An 18238-nucleotide genomic window follows, 5' to 3' on the forward strand; every position below is an offset into this window, starting at 1 on the left:
AGCTTGGATCTAAAAAGAAAATAAAAATACGAAGAATGACCATTTGATCAAATGTTATCTTTAGGGAAAAAAAATCAAACTGCTTAGAGGCATGATACTTAACAAGCATAAATGGCTTCTTTCTGGATGTTCAGGATTCTTAATCTTAATTAATAAATTTGATCACAGTCCTCCAGTGGTCATATGGAAAGTTAATCCATGACTTCAATTATCCCACTGTATATAGAATATCTGAGTCCTTGAAACTGCAACTATGGACACATAAATATGCACAGGTTTCCTGACACTTACTTTGAAAAGAAAAGGGAAAACGTTCTATCCTTGAAGACCTTACTCTGGTTGTTTCTACCACACCTTGGTGTTTTTATCAGCAATGAATATTCTGAATCACCTATGTGCAAATTGTATAAAGTCTATGATCAAAACTGTTTCCTGTTTTAGAAATGCCTTACCAATTAAATAATATTATAAACTGAATTTTGTCATGTTGAAGGATATCTAATCCCTAAAATTTATTTGATAGGAAGTTGTCTAAACATTGGTAAAGGAGGCATAATGGAGTGAGGGTGAACCAGTGAAGTCAGGGAAACGGTATGCATGGTATAGTAGAGACATACCTCAAATTCCAGCCCTGACACGTAATGGCTCTGTGCCTTTGAGCAAGTCCCATCACTTACTGGACAGTCAGTTTCTTCATCTGTATAATAGCATATTATTTCTGTGTTAGAACAGCTGAAATAAACTGAGAAAAACATATGATGGAGGGGTAATTGGAGAGAGAAAAAGATAAATGAAGAAGACAGGAATAGGAAAAATAGGAAAGGGTCAGATCATTCAGGTCCTTGTAGGCCATGCTATACAATGTAGACTTTAAATACTGTAGGAATTCACTGGAGGGCGTTAAGCAGCATTGTGATCAAATTTACAGTTGAAATAACTTTTGATTCTGTATAATAAATAAGTTAGAGGCAGAACTTCATGGTCAGAATGAGATAGTTAAGAGATTATTTCAGTGGGCCAAGTAAGAGATGATAGTAAACCTGAATAAAATGGTTGCAAACAAGATGGAGAGAAGACAGGTTCAAAACACATTTGGAAGTAGGAATGCCAGGACTTCCTATTAAATCAGATGTGAAGAGTGATGAAAAATGAACTATCAAAGATAACTCCTGTGTTTCTGGTTTGAGTAACTGGGTCCATTTTCTTAGATGGTGATAATGTGGAAGGAAAGTTAAAGGGAAACATAGGTTCAATTTGGACTTATTGAGTTTGAGATGTATGAGAATTCTCAGGGGAGAAGAGAAGCAGGCAGCTGGATTTGAGAGTATGCAGTCCAGAGGAGAGGGCTGGAATGGGATATAAATTTAAGAATCATCAGAATATAGACAATATTCAAAGCCATGAGAATGGATAAGATAACCTACAGAGAGACTATGATATAGAAGAATGCCCCACACTGAGCCTTAAAGCCTTATGTTTCTTAGGCCTGAGAGAGAAGGAAAAGTAAGAAAAGGAAGATTGAAAAGGAGAAGTCAGTGAGGCAGGATGAAAACCAGGAGGAAATAGAATAACAAAGCTGTGTTTCAAGAGAATTGTTGATTTTGTTAAAAGCTGTTGTGAGGTTAAAAGAAGACACAGAATACTCTCTTATATTTGTTTACATAGATAGTAGATAATAGATTCAGTGGAGTGGTGGAGAATGAAGAGGCACAGAGAAATTGAGTGGTAACCGTAGAAAGATGAGCATTGATCCTACGTTTTGTATGCTTAATGAGAAAGATCCAGCACAGAGAGGATGTTGATGATGCATACGTAAATGAGGAGCTAATTTAGGGAGTTAATTCTTTTAGAAAGTGAGAGGGGATGGGATGAGAGCACAAGTGGACAGGTTAACCTTTGGTAAGGGCAGGAACATGTCATCTTTTTAACAAAAGGAAGGCTAGAGAAAATAGATGCAGTTGTGGTTAAGTTTCTACATTTAATCCTAGAAAGATGATGGAGTTTGCTTCTAATTGCTGCTGTTTTCTCAGTGACGTAGTAGAAGAGGTCATCATGTGAAATTGAGGGTAGAGGAGGATATATGGGGGTTTTGAGAGAAAAAAACTATAAAATACTCATATCTGGAAATGAGAAGTCTAGCCTACTAGAACAAACACTGTGATTTCCAGTACTGCGTGGCGATTTGATCTTTGAGGTCATGAATTTAAGAAGGCGAAACCAGACTGCTGTCTTGCATGTCTGGCAATGTTTGGCTGCCAGAGTGGAGCAGACAAATGGTTTCAATCAGGTTTGGAGTTTGCCAGATGAAAACAATGGAAGAAAAGAGAAGCAAGAGAATTGGGTGATATTTGAAAAAAAAGTAATGAAAAATTATTATAATAAAGTATTAAGTTTCTCCCACTTCCTTCCACTAATTAAAGACAGAAAGGACTTTAAAAATATCATTTGAACAACCCTCTAATTTTGTAACTAATAAAGAAGATTGAGGCCGGTGAAATGTCTTAGGATCTCAGGTCTGGTCAGAAAGAGGGCAGGAACTGACACCCATGTTACATTTTCTTGCTTTTTCCATTATTAATTATTTCCATTATTAATTTCCAAATTATCTTTGATAATTTTTGCTGTCTTTTCATCTCTTTAGTACTCTTCCCTTAATGTGTAATATGTAAGTACCTGAAGAAAGACTTACCTTCAATTTAGTGACTTACGTATTGGGAGCCTAATACCTTTAAAAGAACTTACAGATCCATCATCATTTTTAATATTCTAAACAATTTTGTGAGGTATTTGGGAGTAGATCTTTGATTTGTCTCATTTGATTTTTTCAGATGAAAAAACAGCATGACGATTACTACACTACCACATTGTACTTGCATTTCAATTATAACTCATTCTCCTGGAAATAAAGTTATTGTATGCATGTTGATGTAAATGTGAATTTACAAGATGCTAATTATGCTATGAGCCAGGAGTTTTTGTCAGGTAACTGGATAATAGGAGCCATATGGAGGTTCCCATCATCTGAGCTGAACAACAAATACAAGAAATTGAGGTAGATTTCCATAATGGAGTTGTAATAAAAATCCTGCTTTAGGAAAAAGGGAGTTGGAGGGCAGGACCAAGTAAATGGTTTCAGAGCCATGATGGGTGTACAGCAAAAACAGTATTTTCTTAGGAGAAGAAGAGAAGGTATTCAAGGCAGAGGGAATACTATAAGAAAAGGTCCTGTAATCTGAGAATCATGTTGGCCATTTAACTGGAAAAATTGTTTAAGCAAAATGAGTAGGAGGCTGAGAATAGAAAAAAGGGGAGCACACACTTTTTGGAGACAAAACTGATATAAAGGATTGAGATAAAATGCCAAAAAAAGCTAGAGATAGAAGACAGGCCTAAGAGAAGATATTCTTGTTTATTCTTGTTTTGTTTTGTTTTTTCTTAGTAAAGGAGAAAGTTGACCAAAAATCTAGGCAAAGACTCTAAGTCCAGACAGAAGGAAATACAGAAGACATGCAAAGACATGAGTGATGGAGCAAGGAGGGGCTTAAAGGAAGCTTGAGGGGATTGGATAGGGAAATAACACAAGTGGAGGCACTATCTTCAGGCAAGAAAGCGAGATCATCTTTTAGAAGAGTTCAGAAGAAGGGGGTAAAGATGAGTATTGACAATGATTATCAAGATAACTACCTCATCTTTTTCCTTCCACTTGTGTTTGAAAACAAGCCATCCCTAGATGGCTACGATGAACCCATGATAGAGATCTTCTCTTTGCTTCCTCAGAGCCTGTCTTCTTGTTCCATCTTGGAGCCCAAGGTATTTAGCAGAGAGCAAAGTGGGTAGTTAAGACAGGTGGTAGGTATGCTGTATCACTACTAGGTTGTTTGCCAGGAGGAGATCCAGCAACAGCATGACAGACATGTTACTATATGGCCTTTAAAGAGGTCTGATAGGACCTTAAGGATCATAGCTTTCCATCCTCCTTTTACATCTGCACAATTACACTTTCCTCCCTCACTTCCCTGGAGCCCGCAAGGTTTCCAAAAGGAAAAACTATGAGTATGTCACCTAGAGGCACTTTTAGTTTTCAGGTGGTTGTGGCCAAAGCATTTTTAGCTCCTTCAGTGACCTCCTTTGGGTTTAGAAAGAGCATAATGCTTGCCAATGTATCTATATTTTAAACACTCCTAGGACCTGCAAGCAAGAACTGCTAGGTACAGTTCAAACAAGAAAACCAATTAACTTTAAGTTTGGTTCCCAAGGGAGCTTTGCTTTTAATTGAGAGATCAGTGTTAGATTCTCATGGCATCCTGAACTGAATTCAGTGGCTTCTAACTAAATGGTGTGAAATTGGATATTGGAGTATCTGGCATGTTACACGGGTCAGAGCCAAGATCCATGTAGGTCAGCCTCCAGAGGCTACTGAAAGGACCAAGCAATAGCTTGGGGAGGGTACACAAAAATGTGGAAAGTACTGACTAGTGACAGAAAATTTAGGTTCTAGACCTGGACTGCCCATGGGTGTGCCATCTGGTGTGCCACTTATCTTTATGGAATCCCAGGTCTTTCTATTTTGCATGGGGGCAATAATCTCTGCCCTCCTGACTTCATAGCACTGTTGGGGGACTCAGATGAGATGATGTGTGGGAGACCTTTTAACAACTAGAAATACATGCTCCGTGTTAATATCATGTTTTAGGGACATGCTAAGATGATGTTGCTGATTATAGAAGTTCAGGATAGTTTTGTCCTTAAGTTGGAAGATATCTGGACTCCAAAAAACTAGAAGTAGAACTCGTATTTTTTTTGCATCATTAAATATTGCCTGAAAACATCTAAATCCCCTTCCCCCAAAGACTTCAGTCAGCTTTAAGTGATTCTACATTCTAATTAAAAGCACCAATGTTATACTTAAGTTTTTATAATCAAATTAAGATTCCTCTCACACAAGCTGTCAGAGGTAGTTTTTTAAACCAGTTACCTTGTCGTTTTCCCATCCTTGGTGGACAGATTGCATCTGGCCTCCTGAGTAAGTTTTTTCAGTGTTGGTTTTACATGCATTTTCTGCTTTTCAAGTTGTACAGAAAAGAGTTGGTTAGGGTAGTAAAACCTCTTTGTATGGCACGTAGTGAAGCCTCTCCCCTGTTTCTTTCATGACTGTGAGCATCCTGTAGTGCTAGGTGAGCATCATATAAAACAGAGCACTTGCAGAGATATGACCGCTGGCTCTGTCATCCCAGACCATCATCATTGTCACCATTCGGTTATGAAGTTCACAAACAATATTGGGCCCCTCTTCTGTATCAGGCAGTTCTAAATGATGGGGATATAAAGGGAAAGAAAGGCTGGGAAGCTGAATCCATGACTCAGGAGTTCAATGACTAGTAGGAGTGACAGTGAAAAGAAAGCAATGGAAATGCACCATGGTAAGTCCAACAGTAAGACACTGTATAACATGTAGATGTAGCACAAAGAGTTTTAAAATCAGCTTGCAGGGGATATAGTAATAGTGAAGGTCTATTGGAGGGCCCGCCATCTGTGATTTTTGGTTTGTTTATGTTTTTCCAAGGTACTTTTCCATCTGTTATTGCATTAATCTTTACAATGCATTGGGTTTTGGATTTCAAGCCAATAAGGAGGTGGAAAGAGTATCAGTCAGAAGGAATAGCTTATGTCCCTAAGGAGTGACAGGAGATGGGGCTGGAGAAATAGTCCAGTGCAGAAAACATAGGGCCCTGTATACCATCCTAAGGAGTGTGGACTTTATCCTGAGGCCAGTGAGAAGCTGTTAAAGGGTTTTTAAATAGGGAAGTTGCATGGTCATATTTGTCTTTGGGTGGCTATGCAAATGATAAATTAGAGGTAAAGAAGGAGACTCAACACAAGACAATGCAACAGCTTCCAGTGAGGAAGTTGCTGCCTTAATTTAGGAGAGAATGGTGGTCACTGGAAAAGGAGAGGAGGTGATGGCTTCAAACAATAGTAACATCATTGTCATTGTCACTAAGACCATCTGCTCCATTCATCATCATTCAGCTTTATCAAAAGTAACTGGTGGGGGAACATCTTTATTCTGAGTATTCGCAAACATATGAATGGATCATAATGCCAAAGTTCACATATGGCTTGGTTATTTGATGTCAACTCACATCTCCCGTAGAAACAACAGCAGTTTCAAATTCCTGGCCATCCCAGAGAAATTTATTTAAAACACAAAGTAATTAAAATTCTTTATGATTGCAGTAAAATATAATTTCCTCTAATAATATTGTTGAATGAATAAAGGAATAAACATATGAGTATAACTTCTAACACAGGCATATGGTGGGAGATGCAAAAATAGCTCAGATATAGCTCTTGGCCTTGAGGGAAATGAAAAAAATCTTTCAGCTGGACAGCTTACCAAAGTGACATCTCTTCCCTAATTGCCAGCTTGCTTATCATTAAAGCTTAGCAGGAAATTTTATTAAAAGAAAATCCAATAAATGTTATGTAATCTTCAATGCACCAAGAATACTAACCTAAGTATCACACAAGGTGTCAAGTCTTTGATTTTTTCATAAATTTTTCAAAAATGAAGTTTAATGAATAATACATAGTTTGCTCATGGTGAACAACTAAAGCAATATACTAATTCTCTCTACAACCCCAGACCACCACTCCCTCTCATCAGAGGCAACTACTATCAACAGTTTTTGTATGTGCTTTAAGAATTTTGTATTCTTATACCAACATTTATATATGTTTACATTTTTCATACTTATAGAAAAGTGATTGCAAAGTACATAATAATTTTACAGAGCTTTTAAATTTAATATATCTAGGAGATCTTTCTGTATCTGCCCACATAGATCAATCTCATTCATTTTAACATTTACATAGTGCTCTGGCATGTAGATAAGCCATTACTTATTTATTTTTGTTACAGAACTTGTTTTCCAAGAAATAAACCATTATATATACACTGAAAATTCCTTTTGTCCCCAACCCCACTTATCTTGAGTCCCAGCTACATCCATCATCCTAAATTTGATGTGTGTCCTCCATGCTCATGTTTTTATCCCTTTGCTACATATAATGTATCCAAAAATAATACGTGGTAATATTTTGCACTTCAAATTTTGCACAAGTGGAATCATAACCTTTTGCAACTTGCTTTTTTCCCCACTTCACATTGTTTTTTTCAGACCTATTCCTGCTGATACATGTACTTATCATTCACTCATTGCTGATCCACCTGGCTCTTCATTATACTGAATACTGTAGGTTTTTCCTTATAGCTTACTTGCTAAAAATAAGAGTCCTGCAATTGGAATTATTTTTCTCAGATCCTTGCTTTGAGGTTGCACTTGATGGATTAATAAAAGGAGGGAAGATTCTCATAAATTGAAAACCTAAAATTTTTCTTGTCTAGAAAAGAATGGACATTTTTGTTAATATGTTTTAGGCATTAAAAATAATTTTGCAATGAATGTCCTTGATTATGTTTCTTGTATTTCTTTAAGGTACCTAGAAATTAACTTGCTGGCTCAGAGTATATTCATATTTTCATATTTACTAGGTACTACCAAATTGCTTTCTAAAGTGGACACACAAACACACATTTCCGCAAGCAGCATATAACAGCATCTGTTTCCTCATATTCTTGTTCGCACTTGGTATTAGCAGATGTTTTTATTTGGGGCCATCTGATGGCAATGTAATAGTATTTCTGGGCTAATTTAATTTGTATTTACCAGATTATCAGCAAGAATAAAAACATGCTTTCATCTATCTACTGGCCATTCAGGTTTTCTCTTCTGTGCATTGTCCAATAATATTTTGGCCAGTGTTCACTTGGACTGTTTTTTACTAAATATAACCCTTTATGTGGTCTATCTGTTATATATTTGTGGCAAATGACTTCTCCAAGTCTGTCACTTGCCTATTAACTTTGTTTATTATAATATCTTATACCATGGGAGGATAGAGGGCTTTTTTCCTTGACGTGGTCAAATTTATCAGTCATTAACAATTTGTGCTTTACATGTCTTATTCAAGAAATCCTTTAATACCCTGACATATATATATATTATTCTAAATTTCCTTTAAAATGTAAATGTTTTTAAAAATAGTTATTAAATCCATATGGAATTTATTTCTGTGTATGATGCAATGTAGAAAACTAATTTCATTTCTTCTAATATAAATAAGCAATTGTTCCCACACCACTTATTGAATAATCCCTCTCATGATCTAAAATGCCAGTTCTGTCACATATCAAGGCTCCTTATATTCTCAGACCTGTGTCTGGGTCTCTGTTTTCTCCAACTGATCTGTTTGCCTCTCTATATACAAATACCACACTCTCTTAATTACTGTAATTTCCTAAGACTTGGTATATGTAGAATAAGTCATTGTATTTGTTCTTCTTCACAATTGTCTTGTATATTCTTGGCCCTTTAATGTTTTAGTATGAATTTTAGGATCAGCTTGTTAAATTTCATTAAATTTTTGGAACTTTGTTTGGAATTGAATTGAATTTATAGATTAGTTTTTGGGACTGTGTACATCTTTAAGTTAATGAGTTTTCCTATATGTGAAAATGGTATATATGTATCTCCCTTTATTAAAGTCTTCTTTTATATCCTTCAATAGTGTTTACAATATTTTCCACAAAGATCATGGGCATCTTTTACTAGATCTATACTTAGGTATTTAATAATGTTCATTGCTTGCGATTGTGAATGGTAGCTTTATTTTAACTAGCTATATTGAAGTATAATTGACAGACAATAAAATTCACCAATGATGTGATGAGTTTTGACAAATGTATACAGTTGTGTAATTGTCACTACAATCAAGATGTAGAACATTTCCATCACTCCAAAAAGCTCCCTTATGTCCCTCAAAGTGAATCTCTTCCACACACACTGTGTCCTTGGCAACCACTGGTACGTTTCCTTACACAAGTTTATCTTTTTCTAGAATTTCATATAAATGGAATCATATAGTATATAGTCCTCTGTGCCTGTCTTCTTTTTTTTTTAATTTTTTTTTTGGTATCATTAATCTACAATTACATGAAGAACATTGTGATTACTGGCTCCACCCTTCACCAAATGCCCCCCTGTCTTCTTTTACTCAGCATAATGTTTTTGAGATTTCACTCATGTTTTTGTTTGGATCAATAGTTTCTTTTTTATTGCTGCTAGAGTTCTTATTGTATGGTTGTACCACCGTTTTTTATACATTCACCAGCTCATGGTTGTTTCCAGTTTTTGACTATAATGAACAAAGCTACCATAAACATTCATATGACAAGTATTTGTGTGGACGTGTTTTCATTTCTTTGGGTCAATTCTTAGGGTGGGATTGCTGGGTCATATGGTGCATGTATGTTTAACTTTATAAAAAACTGCCAGGCTGTTTTATAAAGTGACTGTCTCATTTTGCATTCACACCATCAGTGTATGCAAGTTCTAGTAGTTGTCCCATATCCTCAACAACACTTGATATAACCAGGTTTTTTCCACTTCAGCCAGTGAATGGTTAACTTTTTTATAATTATATTTTCTAAATGCTTTTTGCTACTGCATAAGATTGCTATTGATTTTTAAAAATATTTTCAATGTAGAGAATATTGTCAATAGTTCTGTAATATCTTTCTATGTTGACAGTAACTATGTTAGTTGGGATGAGGATTTAATTATAACTGTTGAATCACCATGTTTTATACTTGAAAGAAATATAATATTATATACCAACTATATTTCAATAAAAAAATAATTTTTCTATGCAGCAACACTGATGAACTCCCATAACAGTTAAAATAATTTGTCTGAAAATCTCTTTGGTTTTCTATGTAGTCAATTACATAGTCCAAGAGTAATGACACTTTCTTCCTTTCCAATGCTTAAATCTATTTCTATGCCTTGTGTTATTGAATGGCAATGATCTCTCCAAAGCATTGTTAAATAGTAATTTGGAGAGCAGGTGCCCTCATCTTGTTTGTGGCTCTAATGAAAATGTTTCTAAAGTTTCTACATTACCTATTAAGTTTATCATACGTTTTTAGTAGATATCCTTTGTTAGATTAAGCTTTTCCCTCTGTTTCTGATTTGTTCAGGATTTTTTTTCACCATAGGTGTTGAATTTCACTTCATCTTTTTTATCTATGAGGTGAGTATATATTATTTTCCCTTTAATCATATTAAGTAGTGACTTGTAGTAATGGATTTTCTAAAATTAAACTACCCGTTAGTTCCTGAAATCAAGCCCATTTGACCATATTGTATGGTCAGTAGTTCTGTCACATCTTTCTGTGTTGACAGTAACTTCTGTTTTGATATATTATTTCCTTTTCTTTTCACTTTCTTCTGACTTGCTTCACAGTTCTTTCCCAACTTCCTGAGTTTAATGCTTAACATATTAATAATCAGTTATTTTGTTTTATATGATGTATTTCATATTGTACACATCACATTTTATTGTAAGTATAACATCAGTTATACTGTACAATTTGATATATGTCATTCAGTAATAATTGTTTGCAATTAAATATTTTCCTTTTCCATTTAAAAGGTTTTTTTTTGTGCACATGTATGAAGACATTGAGGATTTGTTTGTTGATTTTTTTATTGAAGCATAGTTGACATGCAATATTATATTGGTTTCAAGTATACAACATTGTGATTCCACAGTTATATACATTATTAAATCCTACCCCAATTAGTGTAGTTACTGTCAACACAGAAAGATGTGACAGAACTACTGAATTTTTCTCTATGCTGTACATTCTCCTCCATGACTAATTTATATTATGATTGAGAAGTTTTGTGCCCCTTTATCCTCCTCACCCTCCCCATATACTCGGTCCAACCCCTCCCACATGGTAACTGCCAGTCACTTCTCAGTGTCTTTGGGTTTATTGCCATTTCACTTGTTTTGCTTTGTTTTGCTTTTAGATTCCACATATAAGTAAAATCATATGTTATTTGTCTTTCTCCACCTGGATTATTTCACTAAGCATAATACCCTCTAGGTCCACACATATTGTCACAAATGGCAGGATTTCTTTCTTTTTTATGGGTGAATAATATTCCATTGTATATATGTACCACATCTTCATTATTCATTCATCTATTGATGGACACTTTGGTTGCATCCATATCTTGGCTATTGTAAATAATACAGCAGTAAACAAAAAGGTGCATATACCTTTTTGACTTAGAGATTTTGTCTTGTTAGGGTAAATTTCTAGGAGTTGAGTTAGTGGGTCATATGGTATTTCTATTTTTAACTTTTAGAAGAAACCCCATACTGCTTTCCATAGTGGCTACATCAATTTACAATTCCACCAACAATGTAGGAGGGTTCCCTTTTCTCCATATCTTTGCCAACACTTGTTATTTCTTGTCTTTTGGATAATGGCAAACCTAACTGGTGTGAGGTGATATCTCATTGTGGTTTTAATTGGCATTTCCCTGATGATTAGTGATGTGGAGCACATTTTCACATGCTTGTTGGCCATCTGTATGTCCTCTTTGGAAAAATGTCTATTCAGGTCCTCTGCCCAACTTTTAATAAGGTTATTTGTTTTTGTTGTTTTTTTGGTGTTGAGGCATATGAGTTGTTTATATATTTTGAGATGTTAACCTCCTATTGGAGAAATCATTTACAGATATATTCTCCCATACTGTAGACTGCCTTTTTGTTCTACTGATGGTATCCTTTGCTGTACAGAAGCTTTTTAGTTTGATGTAGTCCCACTTATTTATTTTTGCTTTTATTTCCTTTGCCTGGGAAGACATGTCTAGAAAAAAATTACTATGCTTATGTTCAAGAAATTTTTGCCTGGGTTTTCTTCTAATAGGTTTATGGTTTCATGTCTTATATTTATGTCTTTAGTCCACTTTGAGTTTACTTTTGTGTGTGGTATTAAACAGTAATTCAACTTCATTCTCTTGCGTGTAGCTGTCCAGTTTTCCCAACACGATTTACTGAAGGCACTGCCTTTTCCCCCATTGTATATTCATGGCGCCTTTGTCTTATATTAATTGGGGAATGTTTTTATTAACTTCTATTTCCTTGTATTTGATAAGAATATTATAATATAATATTGCTTATTTGGAATATATCATGACTTCTTTTGAATTTGATTTACGTTTTAGTTTTGGAAATGTTTCAGATGTGATTGGAAATTTTGTATATCCTATATTTTTTGGGCTCAGGATTCAATATGTATGTGTGTGTGTGTTAACTGAAACTTTGAAATTGTGTTGTTTAAAATGATATATTTCTTATATATCTGCTTTATCAGTTTCTGAGAAGGGTGTGTTAAAATTTCCTGTCTAGTAATAGGGATTTGTCAATTTTTTTCTAATTCTTCTGTCAAATTGTTTCAGCTTTCAGACCCTCAGTTTCTTTGTATGATGAAATGAGAAATTGTGTATAAAACAAGTATTGGGATTGTAGGCACTAAATCAGCCAGAGCTGTTCTTGCTTGGTTGTTATTACTATTATATACAATATCAGTAAATCTAAGAGCTGCCCTCTCAAGATGGCTTAGTTTTGGACAGTGAGGCACATCAGCCAGAATGGAGTCCAAACAAGGAATACTAAATCCAGTTGCTCAATCCATATCACCTAGGCTGGGCCAGTGACAATTAGAAGTCATCTCATTCACCAGGAGAAACTGTTTCTTCTAGAATGAGCATGTTTCAGTAGCTTTTTTCAAGTCACCTAAGGGAGAATAGCTTCATGTAGACTGAGCGATGATAGAACAAGGTAGGTACCAGACCTCAGAAACCTTGCTTCAGCTAAGCAGGGCTTGAGGGCACTGGGGCCTCAGGAAGTTGCTGAAGAACACATGGCTCCTGGAAAAATCTTTTAAGATTCTAGACACTTCCAAGGGTCATTTTCCTAAAATATGTTTCTAGATAAGCCTTGGCAGTATTCCTATGAGAAATGGTATTTTTTGAGATATCTCAGCAAGATGTTAAAGTAATTGTTGGGAAAGCTCTCCTTCTCTTTCCTGGGTCTAGTTTCAGGAGGAATCCTTAAAAGGAGACCAGAGGGTATGGTGACCCTGCACTCTTACCTGTACACTTTCTGAATGAATGGGATGGCAGGACTTTTCAGGGTATTTTCTTTCCTTCGTCCCTCCCTCTTTTCTTTCCTTCCCTTCATTTTTTCTTTGTGCTTCAGATATGTTAGGCAAGAATTCAGTCTAGACGAAATGTGTTGCTACTGACTCAGTGTTCATTTCCCATTGCCTTGATGCCACAGTGTATGGCACAAATCTAAGATTAAGAAAAGTGACATGATTACTCCAGTGAAAACTGGTGACGTACTTGAACACAGTCCGTGGATACAGGTAGACTTGAGTTTGAAATTCTGACTCTGCCCCATACTGGCCGTATATGTGTAACTGAGCAAGTCCAGTTTCTCTGATATTCCTTTTCCTCATGTGTAAAATTGGATAAAATCAGGTTGTGGAACCCATAGAATATACAACAACAAGAGTGAACCCTAATATAAACTATGGACTTTGGGTGATTTTGATGTGTGACTGTAGGTTTATCAATTATAACGAATGTACCACTCTGGTGGGGGATGTTGATAATGGGGGAGGTGGCGTATATGTAGGGACAGAGGATATATGGAAACTGTACTTTCTCTGCAATTTTGCTGTGAACCTAAAAGTGCTCTAAAAAATAAGGTCTTAATTTTTAAAAAATTTAAAAAACCGATTGTCATGATGATTAAATGAGATAATCTGAGACTCTTAGTGTCTGGCATTTTAGTAGGTCCACAGTAAATTCTGGCTCCCTATTCCTTTGTTAAACTGCTATCTACTTAACTGTGTCCTGCTTAGAGCTCCACACAAACCCTCTTCAATTTTGCATCAGCTATGCACTAAGGCATATTATTTGTCCACCCAATGATCCCTTATTTTGCATAGCTCACTACTGGGAAAGCTAAATATAAATATGGCTCATTTCTTCAAAGGACTTTAATCCATTTGGGAATACAACACACACACACATACACACACGCATACATCAAATCAATAGGAAGCAATGGATTTGTAAGTGCTGAGTTATAAAGCTGGAGGACAGGCATCGGAAAGGTCACACTGGAAATAAATATTGGACAGGAGGTAGAGTATTGAAAAAGGAAAGGAAGGGTGGATTACTAACACACCTCTGGACTTTTCAGAAGGTTCAAAAGTAGACACAGATGCCCATTGCAGAGCCCAAAGATGGAGTGCATACAAAGTCACTATTCTCCCCATAAACCCCATAAACAACATTTATTGACTGCCAACTTGGTTCTAGGCACCAAGGGGGCTAAATAGCTGTGGTACACTTTGGCCCTCCCTTCTAAGACATAAATCTAGGAGAGGAGGCAAAATATTAGTATAGAAAAGTAGAATAGAATACAGCAGTATAGTAGTATAGGATGATTGCTTGCTGCAATAATTAGTCCTAAAGTTCCAAAGAAGGAGTGAACATTTTTGGTCAGGACAAGAGGAGGATCAAGATTAGAAATATGGGAAGAATTTTTCACCAATGAAAAGTGAGGACATTGTGAATTCGTAAAATCATAAGTGCAAAGGGGACAATATAAAGTGTGGGGAAGGGCAGAGGGGTTGTAAAATATAAGGATTGAGGAGTAAGATTCTGACTGTGGGGGCCATGCAAGTTAAGAGATTTGCACTGTATTCTGAAGACATGAAAGAGCCATTGAAGGGTTTTAAGTAGGGCAGTGATATGGTCAGACTTCTGTTTAGACTGATCATAAGGCAGCAGTAAGGAGGATAAATCAGTCAGGGGAAAACCCTGAGGCAGTGAGACCAGTTAGGGGGCTACTGCAATAGTCCAGGCAAATGAGAAAATAGAGAAAAGCCTGCCCTAGGACAGAGGAATTCCCAATAAGAAAGGTGTCAGGAAGCAAGATCCACCTCTAGCTTCTTCACTAGGTCCACCTGAAGTGCCTTCACTAGGTCATACTTGTTCAGACCTTGCCCAAACCTAAAGTGACCATAAGTTTTCAGCCAGGAAGTAATTGCTTGTGACCAAGGGCTCAAATTTGCTGGTCATCTGTCCAATCTGAGGAGTGTGGACTACAGACAGAGAAAAGAGTAGTTTTTATGGAGGTCTTGGCCTCTGTAAAGCATGACTCCTACCACAGCTCTAAGCAGTCATATACTCAAAGTCATCTTAGGTAAAATTAGGGAAATCAAACTCTATTTAGAACTTCCCCACACATAGTGGTAAGGGATTGCTTTGATGTTACTAAGAACTACAAAGAAAGCATATCAGCCCTACCCACCATCTCCCCATTTCCTTAATATCTTTTGTTTTAACCCAACCATCTCCCCATCCCATCAGTACCTTTTGCTTCTAAATTTTCCCTCTACCCTACCCTGCCCAAACCAGCCATTTATGCATTCTAGATTCTTCCAACCCAGCATTTGATCCCCAATTCATTTCATCCCCTTCCCTACTCATCCATTCCTAACACTCCTCACTCTGTATAGACTTTATTCAAACCACCCACCTCTCCCTATGAACTCAATCCATCCTGCTTCCTTTTGTCTTCAGTCCCAGCCTCACAGTTTATATCCCTTGGTGCATGTTGATAGGCAATTTCAGTAATCCTGGAGGTGATACAGCAGAGTGAAAAGAACATAAGCTCTTTGGACAAACAGATCTGGATTCAAATCCCGTATTCACCATTCATTAGTTGTGTGACTTTAAGTTGTATCCCTTTTTAGCTATGGTATTCTCTTCTGTAAAATGGGAGCCATAACAGTACCTGCATCACAGAGTAACTTGGAAAATTATTATGAAATAACTGATTCACCATTTAGCATATAGAAAGTACTCCATAAATATCAACTTAAGTGAACAGTCATAGGCCAGTTTCCTCTTGGATGGGATCTTCTGTATTCCCCAAATGAGTTGGAAGCTGACAAAAGATAGTGACCACAGCTTTCTTCCTTGTGATCCCTTTTCACCCCTGTATCTGGTATAGAGGTCGGTATATAATAGGTATTCCATTAATTTAGTGACCTGATTAGACATGATCCAAAGCTGCATGTAGAGAGTTGGCTATGGGAAAGGGAGTCTTAGGGGGTTAAATCTATTGCAAATTTGAGAGACCAAATTTACCAGAAAGGAAACAAAACTTAGAAACTCTGCACTCTGAAGGTAAAGCATCTTGCCTTATACCAAAACAGTGAAATGCAGCAGGAGAGTTTTAGAGTCAGAGGGTCCTGAATTGAAACCCAAGTTTCACTGCATATAAGCTATGTGACATTGAGCAAATACCAAACTTCTTTAGGGTCTCAGTTTCCTCATTCATAAAATGAATATAATAATACCAGAGTTGTGAAGAGGATTTAAGGCACAATCTATTTAAAATTTCTTAGGATAATGCCTGAGATAGTGTTGGTGGCCAAAAATATGTCACTTCCTTCTCCTTCCCTTCTCTGCCTTTCTTTTACTGCATTGGACATCATAGAAATCTGACCATGAGGAGGGAGAACAACTGTGAGGCCTTCCTGAGAATGTTCTGATATGTTTCCTTCACATCTTTGTTCCTTAGACTGTAGATAATTGGATTGAGCATGGGTATGACTACTGTGTAGAATACAGAGACCACCTTTTCTCTGCCTAGTAAGTACTCAGAGGATGGGCGCAAGTAGATGAACACTGTAGTTCCATAGTACAGGCTGACAGAGGTCAGGTGAGAAACACAAGTGGAGAATGCTTTGTATTTGCCCTGGGAAGAAGGGATTCTGATAACAGCCAAGAAGACACATGCATAGGAAACCAGAACAACTGTCAGGGACACAGACACATTAAAGCTACCACAGGCAAAGAGGAGAAGCTGGAGGGCATGGGTGTCAGAGCAGGAGAGTTTTAAAAGAGGAGGGATTTCACAGAAGTAGTGAGAGATGGTATGGGACTTACAGAAGTTCAGATGAAAGGTTGTGCTAGTGAGAAGCACCATGTTCATCAGGCCCACTGCATAGCTGGCAGCCACTAGCTGCACACAGAGCCGTGAGGACATGATGATATAGTAGAGCAGAGAGTTGCAGATGGCCACATAGCGGTCATAGGCCATGGAAGCCAGGAGGAAGAACTCAGTGGGAGCAAAGATCAAAAAGAAGCTTGTCTGTACCATACAATCAGAGAAGGAGATGGTTTGGCAACCCGGGGAAAACCCCATCAACATTTTTGGGACTGTGACTGAAGAAAAACAGAAGTCAAGCAAGGACAGGTTGCCGAGGAAGAAATACATGGGAGTGTGTAGTTGAGGGCTGAGTACAATGATGGCGAGGAGGCCCAGGTTTCCCACCACTGTGGCTGCATAGATGAGGAAGAAGAGGGCAAAGAGGATGTGCTGAAGCTGAGGATCATCGGTGAGGCCCATGAGGAAGAATTCACTCAACTTGCTGGTGTTGCCTGCTCCCATTGGGCCACTGCCAGTCTGCAGGAGGAACATGCATGACAATAGTGAAACATGTACAGCTCAAGTTCTTAAACAGAGACCTGCATGGTCTGGCCCTGGCTACCTAGGACATGACATATTGTGTGTGTCTACTATGACCAATGCTTCATCCTGGCTCAGTCAGCTCTTGCCATTCTCCAGCCTATTGATGACAAGGTTTAAAGATATGAGGATGGAATCTGGAGTCAGAAGAATGGGTCTGAATTTCAGCTTTGCCACTAATTGTCTTTGTGACCTTGGGCTAGTATCTTAACCTCTTTAAATCTTGTTAAACAGGGACAAATGCTAAGATTGTAAGACTGTTTGTAAGAACCGCAAGTGATCATAGATGTATATAAAATGTCTGGAAAAGCATAAGAGGAGAAGAGCAGATACACATTGAATTCTAATTTCCTTCCTCTTTCCATATCCTTCTTCCCCACACCAAACCTTTCCTCAGCCAAAGCTTAGCATGAGCATAAAATCAAGGATAGTAATCTTAGACATGGACAGAACTCTGCAAACTTACTAGTATTTTCATTATTAGCTGTATGTTTGAAGGATAGCAGGGAATGAGTGGAGGGGGAATATCAAACAATATAATGTAGAGGTAAGAGGGCAAGCTCCAGGGCCAATAATTTGTGGGTTAGAATTCAACTCTATGACTTACTAGCCATGTGACCTTGGGCAAACTACTTAACCTGTCTGAGCTTCAGTTCCTTATCTTAACACGAGAGTTATCAAATATTTCCAACTTCAT

The 18238-nt window shown here is 37.1% G+C and overlaps 1 protein-coding gene across 1 annotated transcript; it reads right to left on the minus strand.

Moving 5' to 3' along the window:
- Positions 1-16500: 16500 nt before the first annotated feature.
- Positions 16501-17463, minus strand: LOC108394878 (olfactory receptor 5AP2-like). The gene has a single exon (XM_017656718.3). It carries the CDS (start codon positions 17461-17463, stop codon positions 16501-16503), a length of 963 nt encoding a protein of 320 aa, XP_017512207.3.
- Between the last annotated feature and the right edge of the window lie 775 nt (positions 17464-18238).

The sequence above is a fragment of the Manis javanica genome, chromosome X, assembly GCF_040802235.1.
Source record: "Manis javanica isolate MJ-LG chromosome X, MJ_LKY, whole genome shotgun sequence".
Taxonomy (NCBI): Eukaryota; Metazoa; Chordata; class Mammalia; order Pholidota; family Manidae; genus Manis; species Manis javanica.

Coding starts and splice junctions, on each gene's coding strand:
- LOC108394878 (XM_017656718.3), bottom strand. CDS start 17,463: ATGGGAGCAGGCAACACCAGCAAGTTGAGTGAATTCTTCCTCATGGGC.